The 17,636-nt window shown below is 40.3% G+C and overlaps 1 protein-coding gene across 1 annotated transcript in view; it reads left to right on the top strand.

The window, feature by feature from the left end:
- The window catches only part of piezo1 (piezo-type mechanosensitive ion channel component 1), a 125,774-nt gene that overhangs the window by 94,327 nt on the left and 13,811 nt on the right, over window positions 1–17,636 (top strand). The window contains exons 18-34 of the mRNA XM_017458497.3: window positions 133–296; window positions 3,033–3,209; window positions 3,492–3,617; window positions 4,929–5,129; window positions 5,530–5,734; window positions 6,666–6,770; window positions 6,897–7,053; window positions 9,902–10,145; window positions 10,298–10,394; window positions 10,848–11,013; window positions 11,906–11,995; window positions 12,454–12,530; window positions 13,057–13,131; window positions 15,229–15,326; window positions 15,459–15,573; window positions 16,347–16,436; window positions 16,942–17,117. Coding sequence (XP_017313986.1) covers window positions 133–296; window positions 3,033–3,209; window positions 3,492–3,617; window positions 4,929–5,129; window positions 5,530–5,734; window positions 6,666–6,770; window positions 6,897–7,053; window positions 9,902–10,145; window positions 10,298–10,394; window positions 10,848–11,013; window positions 11,906–11,995; window positions 12,454–12,530; window positions 13,057–13,131; window positions 15,229–15,326; window positions 15,459–15,573; window positions 16,347–16,436; window positions 16,942–17,117 — 2,363 coding nt within the window. The remainder of the gene's footprint in view (window positions 1–132; window positions 297–3,032; window positions 3,210–3,491; window positions 3,618–4,928; window positions 5,130–5,529; window positions 5,735–6,665; window positions 6,771–6,896; window positions 7,054–9,901; window positions 10,146–10,297; window positions 10,395–10,847; window positions 11,014–11,905; window positions 11,996–12,453; window positions 12,531–13,056; window positions 13,132–15,228; window positions 15,327–15,458; window positions 15,574–16,346; window positions 16,437–16,941; window positions 17,118–17,636) is intronic.

Genomic DNA, 17,636 nt, shown 5'->3' with positions numbered 1-17,636 from the left:
ACATACTGACATTTTGCCGTATAAGTATGATGTTGATTTCGATTCTGTATGTTCTGGACCTATTCTATACTTAATATATTTAATGCTAGATGTTTACAACTTTCCAATTTTTTTTTTTTAACTCTCCCTCAGTGATGGTGCCTAGTAAGTGGGGGCTGGTGATGGACAGACTCATGGTGCTCTTTAGGAAGTTCTTCGACATCCTCACCCACATCCAGGCTTTTCTCTGGCGTGTCCTGGAGCTCCACATCCTCAAAATTGTTGCTCTGTTTGTCATCTGGGTGGCGCTTTCAGAGGTCTCAGAATAACTATTACACTTATTATATTTGATTTATTTTACCACAGCTCTGTTGAGTTCTCAGATCTGCTGGTTGTTGATTAATAACAGTAGATCCAGTTCTGATTCAAACAATAGGCTTATATTAAAGCGCACCTATTATGGTTTTGAAATGCACCTATTTTTTTTAAAGGTCTCGTACAATAGATTTACATGCCAAGGTCAAAAAACACTTTAATGTGCTGATAATTGAAATTGCAGCGACACAAACGACTCGTTAAATGATTCATTTTAAAGGATTCATTCTAAACTCCTCCCTTCAGAGAGCATACTCTGCTCTGATTGGTCAGATGTCCCAGTCTGAAGATGAAGACCAGAGGCGGGGGGGTTTTGTCTCAAACCTACGTAGGTTAGTACAGGAAGTGTGTCTGGAATCACTAACGTCTCGTTTCAGCCGTTCAGAATCGATTCCTTCTTCTGGGAGTCAATAACCCCGCTTGTCGCGAGCTTTGATCTTTGAAACTTTGCAGACTTTTTTAAATTCACAAACAGCGATATAACATACTACATGAAAGGTAATTGAAAAACCATAATAGGTGCACTTTAATGTATTCGTTGTAATGTGTTATCATTTCTATAATAAAAACCACTTCACAGGGACTTGTATGGCTAATAATGCACAAATAAACAAATGGGTTTTTATTTTACAAGGACATGGAAGTTTTCCATAAAGAGACGTTTATGGAAGTCTCCAGGATCAGCATATTTTTTCACCATGGGGAAAGTCTTTATCATAGAGGAGTTTGCACTTTTTGGTTTGGTTTCAAGTACACCAAATGGAAATTTGGTTGGGGTTTTTGGACGTGTTTTGACAAGCAAACATTTGATCCTCTTTGAAACTCTATCAATTGACATAAAATTGACAACTCTCACAATCTGAATGAACGAAAAACAGATCAGTCACATGGATATGTAAGTACACCACTACATTTATCACACCTTCAAAGCCATAAAATTGAATCATGTGTTGAAGATTGGGAGTGCAGGTGGAACCTGTCTTATTTATACCCCTCTCATATCTAGTGGATGGTGTTCCCTTTGTTATTGAGGTGTGTGGTGTCATCATGCCAAGATGTAAAGAGTTCTGTAAGGCCTTCAGATAAAAGGTTGTGGATGCCTATGAGTCTGTGAAGGGATTTAAAAAGATCTCCAAATTATTTGAAGTGCAACATTCCACTGTAAGGAACTACAAATGGCGCAGATTTGTCTTCCAATTTGTCCGGTACTGGCCGTCCCAGTATATTCAACCCAAGAGCAGAATGTCTGATGCAATAAGAAGTCTCACAGAACCCCAGAATTTCATCACAGGATCTGCTAGTAAGTCTTGCAACTGTTAGTGTCAAAGTGTATGCTTCTACAGTTACAAAGAGATGTACAAATTTGGTCTGCATATGAGACTACAGTTCACCAATGAGCATATAGGCAAAGCCCAGGCCTTTTGGAATAATGTGTTCTGGACAGACGAATCAAAGATATAGTTGTTTGGCCACAGCAATAGCAGACATGTTTGGCTCTGACCAAAGACAGCTTTTCAGGAGAAGCACCTCATACCAACTGTGAAGCACGGTGGAGGAAATGTTATGGTTTGGGGTTGCTTCGCTTCCTCAGGGACTGGAGCTTGCATTCATTGATTCAACTATGAATTCTGCATCATATCAAAGGGTGCTTGAAGATAATGTGAGTCCATCTGTCCGAAAGTTGAAGTTGAACCAAAAGTGGATCTTTCAACAGGATAATGATCCTAAGCACACTAGCAAATCCACCAAGGAACGGCTCAAAAAGAAGAAATGGAGGGTTATGGAATTCTTAGTCAAAGCCCAGATTTGAATCCCATTGAAATGTTGTGGGGGATTTGAAACGTGCAGCACATGCAAGAAAACCCTCAAACACCTTGCAACTGAAAGAATATTGCATGGAAGAGTGGTCAATAATTCCAGCAAGCCTGGTGGATAATTCTGCAAAACACCTACAAGAAGTTATTACTACTAAAGGGGGCAAAACTAGCTTCTGGGGCAAAGGGTGTACTTACTTTTTCCACCGAAGAATCTCACATCTATTGATATTTCTGTTGAATAAATGATTAAATAAGCTATTTTCCCCTGTGGTTCTGTTGAACTATATCAACTTTATTAATAGACACGGTTTCAAAGATGATCAAATGTTTGCTTGTCCAAATATGTCAAAAAAAGACCATTTCCATGGGGTGTACTTATTTTTTCACATGACTGTAAATGGCTAATAAGTGCAAAATGTCATTCATTAATAAATAAGTTTTTAATGGTTTGTAAATTGCTTTAGTACAAGAGGAATAAGACACTCTAAAACATTGTGATGTGATGTTACTGGAAAATAATCCATCAGCAGTTAAACTTTTATAGTTTATAACCTTTAGTGATCTCACCGAGAACAGGTTGCTTTAGCGCTGCTTTTGTGCCGTCAAAAAAAAACAACAAAACCCTTTGTGCTGTTTTATTTCGCAACGTGCACAAATGCAGAACATCAAACCGGACTTTTTTTTTAATTGTTGGCATGCTGTTTGACGCTACAGGTCTAAAATTGTAAAAATATGTTTATAGGACAGTTGCTGCCTAGAAAGACTTCATTTCACATCATTAACGATTTGTTTTACGAGGTGTTAATGTGTCTCACCACCCACACTCACTCTCTCTTGCTCTCCCTCTCTGTCACTGTGTAGCCATCTGTGATGAACTTGGTGTTGGTGGTACTGTGGTCATTCGCGCTGCCCTTCACCCGTTTCAGACCCATGGCCTCCTGTCTGTCCACCATCTGGGTTTGCGTCATCATCGTCTGCAAGATGCTGTACCAGCTCAGCGCCGTCAAACCCGAGGTGTACTCCAACAACTGTACAGAGGTGAGACACACGCATACCAACGTGTACCATCTCTCATTCTTGCAAACATGGATTTGAATTCTTACTCCTTCTGTCTTTATCGTTATCATCCCATAAGCTCATAAGCAAACATTTTGACATGCTTGAACACACCCACATGCTTTATGTTGTTTTCAGAGACTCATCGTTTCTGGAAGTTGACTCTGCATTGGTTTGATGCATCTCCTACCCTCTCTCTCTCTCTCTCTCTCTCTCTCTCTCTCTCATCCTTGACATTCCATTCCATCTGTTTCTGTCTTCTAGCCTCTGAGTAATGAGACGAGTATGAACACTGATGAGATACAGAACTCAATACTTTACAAAGCACCTGTAGATCCAGCCAACTGGTTTGGCTTTAGGAAGCATTACACTGCTTTAGACTACAGTAAGGTAAGATTGGTTCTTTTGTCTTCACAGTAAATCCACAGTAAATATCCAGTAGTGGTGGGCAGTAATACCAGCGTCGAATTTGATCAACCGGTAGAGAGTTTTAAGGTTCTGTATCCATTGAGAAAAACTACCAAAGCAGCTTAGAGTATACAGCATCCGCCTTATAATGTCATTTTTCCGACTGCCAGTTAATGATCTCCACACGGCGTGTCAGATGAATGATGAGGAATGGCAGAAAAATTTGAACGCCACCCAAATAACCGTGATAATGCCGTTTTAATGGTTCGCCCCTTCACGCCAGTCCAAAACTGTCAAACACTGTATCTGTCAGGCTCTTTAGCTACTCCACAAGAAAACACAGCAGCTGTCAAATTAACACGACAAACAGATGTATACAAGGAGATGACTAGTATATCATTGATTTGCATTGATTTGTGGTTTGTGGCACCCCTTGATATATTCACTAGAGGTCAACCATGGATTTTACAGATACCGATAACTAACTTGCCGATAACCGAGTAATCAAACAATACTTTTTAATGTTGATACTGAATGAAAACATAACACTCAAAGTAAAATAGTGCTGAACTTTATTACAAAAATAAATAGTATTACTGTACCATGAAATTGTACTGTACTATATATATATACACACACACACACACACGTGTATGTGTGTGTGTGTATATAAATATATATATATAATATGTATATGTGTGTGTATATGTGTGTATATATATATATATATATATGTATGTGTGTGTGTGTGTGTGTGTATATATATATATATATATATATATATATATATATATATATATATATATATATATATATATATATATATATATATATAAACTATTAATAAATATTAAAGTCAATAAAAGATATACATCCAAACTGAACCAAAAAGTAACATTCCAAATAAAAATAAAGACATCAAAAGTGAATAATAAAAAAAACAAAAAATTCAAATAACACGACAAAATGTGTCAGTGATAGTTTTTATTTCGCCTCTAGAGGAAGCTCTCGTACTGTAAAATGACAGCAGACCCTTCTAAACCGCTCCAGCAATGGAAACAACCAGGATAAACTATCGGTGTGGATTTTTGCCGATAACACACGGTTCCAGCAGTCGGTTATCAGTGCCGATTAATCGACCTCTAATATACACACCAAAGGACATACCGATCCAAAATTGTAGAAATGATATTATATCAAACGTTGGCCATGCTAACAGGGAGAATATGTTTTACATGAAACTAGGAGCTACCATTTTTTGTGTGTTGTAAACTGAGTTCTCTGTGCTATCAGAACCATCTGCTGGTGCTTCTGTTGCTGGTGTTTGAGGCCACAGTGTACCGGCACCAGATCCATCACTACAAGCGGGTACAGCGTTCTCCTCCTTCCATCCCAGCCATCTTCCCACAGTCCACACGTGACAAACTGGACGAGGGCCTGTTGCCCTGCATCAGATACCTGCTCAATTTCAGCTTCTACAAGTTCGGCCTTGAGGTCTGGCTCCTTCATCTCCTACGATACTGTTTTCAAATCACTCTTTACAAGTCGCAGGGCAAATATAATGTCAAATATTTCAAAGGTATTAAATGTAAGTGTAATATAAACATCCATCAGTGTTTAAATGATCGAACAGTGATGACTGACATGAAACTGTCTGGACATGGCTTACTATGATAAAGATCATGCTTCATTAACATCCTTTGGTCTGAGATTCCTTGCCTGCTACACCAGAATTGGGAAAGTTAAATCCCATGTGTATGAACTTACTCATATAATAGAATTATCATAGTAGGCTACGCCGTTACGTTCTTCTTCTTACGTTTTTATGATTCTTTTGACTGTTGCTTGTGTTACTGGTGGTTATGGCTGCAATTTAACTTACTGCACTCCCTAGATCTGCTTCCTGATGACTGTGAATGTGATTGGCCAACGCATGAACTTCCTGGTCATTATCCACGGATGCTGGTTGGTCGCCATCATGGTGCGTCGTCGCCGCGAGGCCATCGCTCAGATCTGGTCTAAATACTGCATCTTCCTGGTCATCTTCATGATCTATCAGTACATCCTGTGTGTGGGAATACCTCCTGCCCTCTGTATCGGTTAGTCCACCTATCAAACATCTTCTTCATTAGGATAATCACAAATATAGGACTATGAAAGTAACAGGAAGAGATTCTCTATCTAGTTTGTGGGCTGCACAGCCAATCCAGTGTTTGTGTTCTGTTTAGACACGTATCTTCTAAACATAAAGTTAGGTGTGGTGTGAGTGATATGGCTCATAACCATGCGTGTTCATAATGACAAGTGACGAAGTGTCATTCGATCAGTCAGTTTCTACAGAAACACATAACTACAGCAATAGGTCGAATAATAAATCCGATTAAGACTCTCTTAGTTTATTTTCGTTTATACGGACTAATTACAATTCAATAAAGTTTATAATCCAAGTAATTGGCTCCAGTAAAATCAGTAAATACTGATCGTTTACTGTTGGCTGTCTATTGTCACCCACTGTCTAATGTCCCAGCTTTTAGCTCCTACTTTTCCTTAGTCCTGACGAACCTCGATTTGAACTTTATTTTTTATCAAATGAAATAAAAGTGGAGACGGTCATTTTGTCACTTCAGCCCCATTTCTAGCAGAGATAAAAACAAAACAGAAAAGAGTTGAGTAAGTGTTGCTGTTTTAAAATAAAAGCAGAGACAGTATGTATATTATTTCGTCTTTATTCGTATAGATAACTGGGTAATGATTGCATGGTAAATGTTCACTTTTAACTGTTGGATTAAAGAACTCGGCTAAAAGCAACATAAATAGGAATGATAGCGAATTATATTTAACAGATGTAACAAGGCGATGATAAATGACACACAAACGTGTCCAGAGCTCAACAGTGACGAGATGAAAAACACTATAGTAGTAGTCATGATGAGCGCGAGGTAAAGTAGGAGTGACATTAATGTCGGCGTGAAGGGTTCTTATACATTCTGGTATTGTTCTGAAGACTACTTTAATGGCATGTTTGTACAGACTACCCATGGAGATGGAAAAGCTCAGTCACTGTCAACTCGGCTCTGATTAAATGGATCTACCTGCCTGATTTCTACACCATCCCCAACTCCAAGAACCTCATCGGTGAGTGAATAGCCTTAGACAGGGGTTGGAACTATCGTTGTGTCAAATTCCAATAAAGAGGACCATTACTCAGATCTAGCATTGAGCGCAGTGTGTCTTGAACTCTGCGTTTATGTGCGTACGCAGCGGACTTCCTGCTGCTAATGTGTGCCTCGCTGCAGTGGACGGTTTTCGAGAACGAGAAGAAAGAGGAATGGATAGTGATGGGAGGAGAGAATAAGGACAACCCTGATCCCATGGAGGACATGCTGTTTAATCCAGCTCCTAATTTCATCAACTGCAGGTATGGTCTCGTGACCGAGAAATGTCTACAGAAATCCAATCAAAATGAGAAATGCACTTGGGAAATGGATTCTGTATGAATCTTGGGAAATGGAGAATGCATGCACACTTCCGGTGTCCCGGTGCTGTTCGGTGAAAGTTACGAATGAATGTAACAGAAATATATTTGTGCAGTCGTTAAGCATCTTGTCTGTTCCACTGAAAGTTCAGAGGATTTTCCAGGGAAAGCATTGCTTTAGAAACTAAAACTAATTCTGATTATATCCCTTTTTTAATGCAGAATACTATGCATTAATTTATTTTTGAGTGTAACCACGTCTCCTGAAAACTACCATGGCAGAAGCGAAACGTAAATATCACTGTCATATAGCAGAGCGCTTAAATAAGAAGATTATAGCTTAGGTTTAATGCTGTTCATGCCAACGAGGTCACAAACCCTGAATCCTCCAAGGTAGCACTTTTATCTGTTGCTAGCCCTTCATTGATGTGTTTCAGAACCAAGGTCATCTTTTCTCTTTTCATTTGGAAAATCTGATTGGACACACAACAAGAACAAGAACCCTCTTACGACAAACAAAAGCTCATGACATTAGATCCTATGATGACATCAATAGCCAATTAAGTGTAAAGGGAAATTAACACTTGAATTATGGTGGTAGTGTATAGCATCTAAGCTGAAAAGGAAGGACATGTACTTATCACTATGTTTGCAGGACGTAAAGATCATTGTCAAAAAGCAAGGTCATAATCTTGACCTCAAAGGAGATGATTGCCTGGCATTAATGCGTTCTCATTTATGGTATGGGCATATCAACATGAAAAGCCTATTACCATGTTCTCTGGTCTTCCCTGATATGCTTCTTCTTTCGAGAAAGAAGTGGGAATTGCTTTAATTTAATGACCTCCTATCAATTTTTCTTTCTGATTATGCATCCTGGCAGTATTCCTCCCGCTCTCTTGAAGACTGATCCTTTTAACTGCCGCCAAAATACCCATTACTATAAAACGGATGTGAATACACCCGCATACAAAACAGAGCTCGAAGGTATGGAGAGATATTTACTCTATGGCTACAAAAATCAAAATGGGAAATACATGTGGAGCATGGATTGTATATGCACACTCATTGCTCAGTGTGATGTAAGTAAAATAAAAAAATTGAAAAGATTACTGTTAAAATGTGTGTAATACCATAGTGCCGTATTGTAGTTTAATTATTTGCACTATTGATTAGCATTAAACATTGCTTATCCTTTGGGCCATTATTATTCTCATGGGATTGTTAACCAGGTTTTTTTTTTTTAAATCATCATATGGATCAGTTCATTTAAATCAGCAATACTAATGACCACAATTAAGATCAGTCTGTTATCAGATATTCCAAAATTAGGTGGACTAAGTGAATTATAAAAGTGATGTGCTTTTTATAGCAGCAGCTCTATGGCAATATGACATTAATAATGACATAGCCTGAAACAAATTTATGTTATAGGGTACTATCTAGTGGATTTATTAGAGTAACCAACATACAGTCATCCAGCATACAGTCTAGCAACTTGTTTTTTTGTTGTCAGGGTTCAGCCAAATTAGTTGGTCCAGCCCAACTACATCTCAAAAACCAGCACAAAAGCCCTGAAACTAGTCCAGAAAATGTAGCAATGGAAAAGGGAGACATGTTTTCCTTTATCTTCACAGCCTTTGTGTGGGGAAACAAGATCACTGTGGTGCACATGCATTTATTATGTGCAGACATTCCCCCATAATTTCCCTTTTCCACTCCCAGTATTTGCAGTACATCATCATATATACAGTGTATGCACTTACACTTGTAAGAGATTCAACTCCAATTATTTGCTAAAAAAAAACTCAACATGTTTTTGGTGTCCGGACAGTATTTTTACAATAGTCCGCTTGTGACCCTGGCAATCATCGCTCCTCCTCTGCGCATGAGGCAGTGTGATTCCTGCCCCTATGGGCCTCTATTAGTGCTTGTTTCAGTTCCTACTTTTGACCACTAGGTTATTTTATGAATCTATGGCGCTATGCTCATGGCCTACGAGTGCGCGACATCTAGAAAGGTGAGCAAATCACTGGAGCATTGGCTTACTGTACATCTACGCAGGAGTAACAGAACAGAAACATTTTTTACATTTTAAGTTTCTGTCTGTGTTCTCATCCTGTCATATCCAATTTTATCAGTGTTTGGTAATTTAGGCTCTGGATGGTGCAGTTTGTTAATGTTTATAAGTGCTTGTACACCTATTACCTACACGGCCAGGGGTGGCTGTGTCTCAGGTGGTAGAGCGGGTTGTCCACTAATCGTAGGGTTGGCAGTTCGATTCCCGGCCCGCGTGACTCCACATACCGACATGTCCTTGGGCAAGACACCGAACCCCAAGTCGCCCCCGATGGCAAGTTAGCGCCTTGCATGGCAGCTCTGCTACCATTGGTGTGTGTGTGTGTGTGTGTGAATGGGTGAATGAGAACCAATGTAAAGTGCTTTGGATAAAAGCGCTATATAAGTGTGCCATTTACCATTTATTATAATCATATAATTTTAAAAATGCTTACGTTTGCGATATAAATGATCTGGCTAGTTTCAGACAGCATTAAAATAGGCTCCGCCCACTGCGGGGAAAGATAGCTGCTTATTACTACATTTCTCCTTCAAAGGTAACTGAGGATGTGGAGTCCGTTGGTGCAAGGGGCTCTGAAACAGGAGAAACTGTGTATTTAAACCTCCATGTGTGGTGTAGGGATAAAACAGACAACTGGCTCAAATGACACCAAAGCTTTATTTCAGATGAACTGGAAATGTTTCTCTCTGTCTTTTTCTTTTCATCTCTCAGATCTTACTTGGACATGGGGAAAGTCCTAGTGTTCCGCTACATGTTCTGGTTTGTGTTGGCCGTCGTGTTTGTGACAGGCTCCACGCGGATCAGCGTGTTCGGTCTGGGCTATCTCCTGGCCTGCTTTTTCTTCCTGCTGTACGGTAGGCGTCTGATGATCAAACCCTCGCGTACACGCCTGCTCATGTGGGACTGCCTCATCATCTACAATGTAGGAGTCATCATCGCTAAGAATGTGCTGTCTGTGAGTGAGAAGAACAACACACATACTCCGAACATTGTTGCACTGTCAGTTAGTGTGTTTAGGACTTGTAATAACCATGTCGATGATGTGTATACATTAATGAAGTGTGTGTTGTTTGTGTGTGTGTGTGTGTGTGTGTGTGGTCCTGCCAGATCCTGGCCTGTGTGTTTGTGGCTGAGATGCAGGCACGTTTCTGCTGGGTGATCAATCTCTTCAGTCTCGTCTGTACAGTCAAAGGCTACTATGACCGTGAGTCTGTGTTTTCACTGGTTTAAGAGTCGAACCGTCCATTTAACGTAGGGATTTTTTTTTTCCAATGAACAGAGCAAAAAAATGTACAAGTTGTATTTCTGGCACTGGAAACATAACTCGTACCTCATTCACTTTCGTGCAGTTACCAGTAAAATGGTTGTTTCTTTGTGGACCTCTGATTTATGTTTGAGATTGAAATTTTGCTCATTTTTAACAATTATCTTCAAATTGTTCTCATGTTCTCACACAGGATGCTCAAAATGTTGTCATAGCACCATAATAACAGCAACTTAAAGCTCTTGAAGATCAGTCCATTCCAAAATCATTCCAGCTAGCAGCAGTTTGTTGCCAGAAATGATTTTGCTAGCTGAGAACCAACTCCTTTGTGGTGGCAAGGTGCAGAAATGTTGCAGGTGTGTGTGTGTGTGTGATTGTCTCTTATCTCCACAGCCACATCCCTGAGTGATAAGGAGTGCACTTTGCCAATAGAGGAGGCAGGCATCATCTGGGACAGCATCTGCTTCTTCTTCCTCCTGCTGCAGAGGAGAGTCTTCCTCAGCTTCTACTTTGTGCACGTGACTGCAGATCTTCAGGCGTCAGCACAACAGGCATCACGGTGAGAGCGCCCCTTGCTGGAGAAGAGGGACAAGAGGCTGGTGCAGTAGAAACATTAAATTGCTTGACCTAGCAGCATTTTTGTAAAAGTATTTTTGCTTTGACTGTTAATACTAGTATCAATAATAACACCCTGAGTCATATTAAGTGATAGAAAATAATGATAGTAGTTCTCTTATAAATACAGAGTGTCCCAAAAGTCTCCATACATAGGGGACTATGTTTGCCAGCACTACGTCGGTTGTGCCGGCGTCAGTGGATGCTCGTGGACGTCCGCTTCTCGGTTGGTCTGTAACATTCCCAGTCTTTTTGAATTTGTTGATCTGTTCGGCAGCAGTGCGTGTGTGTAGTGCTCGCCATGTTTCCTGTTTAAGTCCTTGACACAGCTTCCTGATCCAGCCATGAGAATGCTTTCAATACGTTCTTTGTTTGCCCAAAGAATTCTTAAAGCCTGTCTGGAAAAAAATGGGTGTATATATACACACACACACACACACACACACACACACACACACACATATATATATATATATATATATATATATATACATATATATATATATATATATATATATATATATATATATATATATATATATATATATACATATATATATATATATACATATATATATATATATATATATATATACATATATATATATATATATATATACACACACACACACACACACAATGTGTGTGTATGTGTATATATAATATGTATGTGTTTGTGTGTGTGTATGTATGGAGACTTTTGGGACCCCATGTAGAAGTGCTGTTTAATTATATTTGCTATAGTTTGCAGTAATAAGAGAGGACAATTTATTATGTGGAGTGATTGTATTCTCTCTGACCTTATTGATTATGATTTTGTGTGTGCGTGTACACAGGGGTTTCGAGCTGTTCAATGCCAGCATTATAAAGAATGTGCGTTTTTATCAGCAGAACGAGAAAAAATCCATTCAGCAGCTGAAGAGCTCGTGAGTGACTGCTCCTTTTCACATGCTCTTTCCCTCATAGCACACAAACATCACCCGAACACTCCTATGCTACAATCCAGAAATCCAGAATCCAGAAATGGATTCTCTCTTTACTATTTTAAATAATTCATTACAAACTCAGCAGCGAACATGCAACCTTGTAAACATGCTCACTCAGCAGTGACTCTGACACATGCTCCTAGTTGTGTGATTTTACTTTATTCTTTACTATACTGTAGCTATATTCCACATATAATATTCAGATCTTTTTTTTGTCATATTTTGATTTATTTTCTGTAACTCTCCACCACTGTAGATGCTCAGCCTCAGCATGTCTTTTTGAGATTAGATTTAAATCGTTTCAGTTGAACGAATGAAATACAGTTACACAGTAGCACTTTTGACGCACTACACTATACCACTCTACAGTGACTGTTTACATTCGTGCGTCTCCTCAGGATGAAGCGAATCCGTGACAAGCAGCAGCGCTACAAAGAGGGACGGAAACTATCTGAAAGAGAGCAGCAGCCATCAGGTGCACATTCGCCTTCTTCCATCACTCCGACCTGATTCAGTTCTGTTCTACTTAAAGCTGCAGTAAATACCTTTTGGAGGTTTGGAGAGCCTTCTAGTAAAAGTATGTTGGCGTAAGAACATTTTATAATGTCAGATGTGCTATACAAGCAACTGATTGACCATAGCAAGCGGAAACACATTCAAGCAGTGCCTACAGATGTGGTGTCAGTCTGTGATGACATCATCCAGATCAACACCAACAGCTCTTACTTTGAATTAAAGCTCAAGAGTAACCGCACTGGACTATGAGGTAGAAGTTACGCCAGTGTATTTCACCAGTGGAAATATATAGTTTTGTTGTTTTTTCTGGAAAATGTCATACAGGTTCTGTCATATTTTACAACAATATTAGAAAAAAAAATACAGCGCATGTGAGACAAAACACAAAATGCATCGATTCACATAAATAAATAAAAAAAAAAAGGTCCATCAACGTGTTAAAATGGACACTGGATATAACGATAACAGTCGTATCTTCTTAACAGAGTCTCAGGAAGAGAGGAAGGAGAAGAAGAAGAATAAAAAAGAGTGGTACCGTCCCTGGATAGATCATGCAACTGGTACACATACACCTCCATACGCCTTCATACTCCTCATACAGGCTGAAGCAGCCTAGCTAAATCTCTACTCCCTCAATCACCCACTCACACACCCACTCACAAACTCTCTCATACACCCACTCAATTACCCACTCACACACCCTCTCTCTCCCTCAATCACCCACTCACACACCCACTCACAAACTCTCTCATACACCCACTCAATTACCCACTCACACACCCTCTCTCTCCCTCAATCACCCACTCACACACCCACTCAATCACTCACCCACCCTCTCACACACCTAATCAATTACCCACTCACGCACCCACTCTCTCACTCAATTACCCACTCACTCACCCACTCTCTCATACACCCACTCAATCACTCACCCACTCTCTCATACACCCACTCAATGACTCACCCACTCAATCACCCACTCACACACCCACTCAATCACTCACCCACTCTCTCATACACCCACTCAATCACTCACCCACTCTCTCATACACCCACTCAATCACTCACCCACTCAATCACAAACTCACACACCCATTCAATCACTCACCCACTCTCACACCCACTCTCTCCTTCAATCACCCACTCACACACCCACTCTCTCATACACCCACTCAATCACCCACTCACACACCCACTCTCTCCCTCAATCACCCACTCAATCACTCACCCACTCTCTCATACACCCACTCAATTACCCACTCACACACCCACTCTCTCCCTCAATCACCCACTCACACACCCACTCAATTACCCACTAACATACCCACTCTCTCACTCAATTACCCACTCACTCACCCACTCTATCATACACCCACTCAATCACTCACCCACTCTCTCATACACCCACTCAATCACTCACCCACTCTCTCATACACCCACTCAATCACTCACCCACTCAATCACAAACTCACACACCCATTCAATCACTCACCCACTCTCACACCCACTCTCTCCTTCAATCACCCACTCACACACCCACTCTCTCATACACCCACTCAATCACCCACTCACACACCCACTCTCTCCCTCAATCACCCACTCAATCACTCACCCACTCTCTCATACACCCACTCAATTACCCACTCACATACCCACTCTCTCACTCAATTACCCACTCACTCACCCACTCTATCATACACCCACTCAATCACTCACCCACTCTCTCATACACCCACTCAATCACTCACCCACTCTCTCATATACCCACTCAATCACTCACCCACTCAATTACTCACTCACACACCCACTCTCTCCCTCAATCACCCACTCACACTACCACTCAATCACTCACCCACTCTCTCATACACCCACTCAATTACCCACTCTCACTCAATCACCCTCTCATACATCCACTCAAACACACACCCACTCAATTACCCACTCACATACCCACTCTCTCAATCACCCTCTTACACACCCATTCAATCAATCACTCACACACCCACTCACTCACCCACTCAATTACCAACTCACACACCCACTCATTCACACACCCACTCTCTCCCTCAATCACTCACTCAGACACCCACTCAATTACCCACTCACACAACCACTCACACACCCACTCATTTACCCACTCACACACCCACTCAATTACCCACTCACTCTCACACACCCACTGAATTACCCACTCACACAACCACTCACTACCCCCTCACACACCCCCTGACTCACTCACCCACCCACTCATCCACCCACTCACTCTCCACTCACTCACTCACTCACTCACGACTGTCACTCACTTTCACCCACACACCCACCCATTCACTCACCGACTCTCACTCACTTTCATCCACACATTCACCCATCAACTCTCACTCATTCACAGACCCACTCTCATTCACCCACTCTCACTCGCACTCACTCATTTACTCACTCTCACCTACTCACTGTCCCACTCTCACTCACTCTCCCACACACTCACACTCACTCGCACACACTCATTTACTCACTATCACTCACTCTCTTAATCTATAACTCTAAGACATTTACTTACTCAAACAGACTGGCTGTTTCTTTTTCTCTCTCTGTCTCGTATGGATATGTATAAAAAAGAGCAGACTGGAACTATATGTCTGTGTGTGTTTCTCTTGTAGTCTTGCATTCTGGGGATTACTACCTGTTTGAATCAGACAGTGAGGATGAGGATCTGTTTGAAGAAGAGCAGAAACATCACAAACAGACTGCATTTCAGGTAAAACATATATACACACACACACACACCCACACACCAGGCAGATAATGTTAATATAATAGTTACTCAAGTGCAGTTGATTATTTCCTTTTGTATATGAGGCTGTGTGTGTGTATGTGTGATATGTTACAGATGGCATACCAGGCATGGGTGAGCAGTGCTAAACAGGTACTAAAAGACCGGCAAAAGAGACAGAAAGAACAGAGACGGGAGAGAGAGAGAAATCTGCTTGCCTCACAGGGCTCAGGTAAGACCACACACACACACACACACACACACACACACACACACACACACACACACCATCATCATGATGAACATACTAAAGGAACATGGCCATTTTCGTTCAAGGTTTAATGTTAAAAAAGAATTTTCCTCCGACCCCAAGTGTAGTCAATCAGGAACGAGGTGTGTAGTGTCTTCAGTTTGTTAATTTTGTTGTGCAATGCACGCTACAACACTAACACAGACTACACCTACCAATTTAGCATCAAATAAACTGTGCACCCTAATAATCACACTCTCAGCTCAAAGGATATCACAGTAATATCATAAACCGCTGTGCATAAACAGTTTGTTTTCAATCGCATAACAGATCTGCATGAAAAACACTTAAATGTACAAATGACATTGGAACTGTGTAAGGGTTTGCACTGTAATACCGTGTAAGATTAAAATTCAATATTAAAATAAAAAAAAAATCTATTGTATTGATTCAGATACATGAAATGCTTGAAACGTGATCAATGCAAAACAAGCCTGCATATTACTTAATAAAGTGTGATAACTGAGTTTTATGGTGGTATTCAGGTTTAGTGTTAAGTGTTCCGTACAAGACTATTTGATCAGTGACCAGTTAGCATTATGCAAATAAGTTTAAGCGTTTTCTGCGTAGTTAGCCCTTTTATTATATACATTTTGCACGATTATATTCCCACATTCACGTGAGAAGTAAGCTCGAGATCAGTGGTATATATGACATTGCCATCTGCTACATGCTCAGTTATTTTGTTTAATCAGGTGATGCTGAGGAGTCAGAGCATGTTTTTGAGGAGAAAACATCTCCGGAGGAAGAGAAGGAGGCAGGGGAAGAAGAAGAAGAGGAGTCAGGTAGGTGCTCACCTCTAAATTAGCATTTGGAAATCTGTAAGAATTGATGCTTACATTAATGTTAGTATCACTAGTGAGTCATGAGGCAAAGATGATTCTTAATCTAAATCTGACTCATTTCCTATCAAGGTCTCTCACATGAGCTCCGCTATAGGAATGTTATAGGGATATGATGTTATAGGAATGTTAAACATGCATTACAATACATTTGTGAACAAGAACAATATTTTTATGATGCACAGTATATCATGATATTGATCTTTGCTGATGTTTGTTTAAAAAAGTATCACTACAGCTGCGTTGCATCACAAATAAAAGAATATAAATAGAATAAGAATAAACTGAAAGAAATTATTCAGTATTTTTCAATATGTGAGATTTTAAGATTAAGTGACTTGCTACAGTGAGTAACAATACAGGTGGGTCATGCTGCAAGTTAATTTATCACAGTATCACGATTATAAGGTTTTGTAACTTTCATCACTTTCCTCCGCTGCTGTCGCAGGTTCTGGCCGCGATACAGTGCAGCGGATCCTGGACGTGCTGAAGTTCCTCTGGGTGCTGTGCTTGGCCATGGTGGACAGCTTCACACTATGGCTCAACCTGCTCACCAAGCAGTACGTGGACACATCAACTGTCCTGTGTGAGGAACGCTACCTGCTCATCCACAACGTCAACCAGGTCAGACACAACACGTCTGCACTAATACTACATAGTTGTGGTCATCCCATCCACACACACACACACACACACACACAGTGGAGTGGGATAAAATTTCAATGCTTTTGGATCATGGTAAAACAGAAAGCACAATACAGTGACACAAATAAAGTCATGTACTTACAGTGCATTGGTTATGAAAAGACTGTGGGCTGTCATGGCTGAACATACACGGTACTGTGCAAAAGACTTAGGCACCCATTTTTATTTTTATTTTTTGGAACACCCTAATTTTTTTTAACTAGCCCTAACCCTACATTATCATGTCAGTACAAAAAAAGGTTAGATTCCCAAAAATGACTTTTCCAGCACAAAATTAAATGTTACAGGAAAATGCTTGTATGTCAGTAAAGAAAGCAGAATATTACATAAGAGACACTTTTCAGACAAAAAAACACAATGAAGGCTGCTGGGTTTTGCTGTGAAAATAAGAAGCCTGTGCGAAAGTCAAAATCTCCAGAAGAACCGGGGCTGGTTCTG

This window comes from Ictalurus punctatus, chromosome 27, assembly GCF_001660625.3.
Source record: "Ictalurus punctatus breed USDA103 chromosome 27, Coco_2.0, whole genome shotgun sequence".
In the NCBI taxonomy this organism is placed as follows: domain Eukaryota; kingdom Metazoa; phylum Chordata; class Actinopteri; order Siluriformes; family Ictaluridae; genus Ictalurus; species Ictalurus punctatus.
Note: the sequence above shows the minus strand (reverse complement) of the source record. Positions and strands in the feature narration are given on the sequence as shown.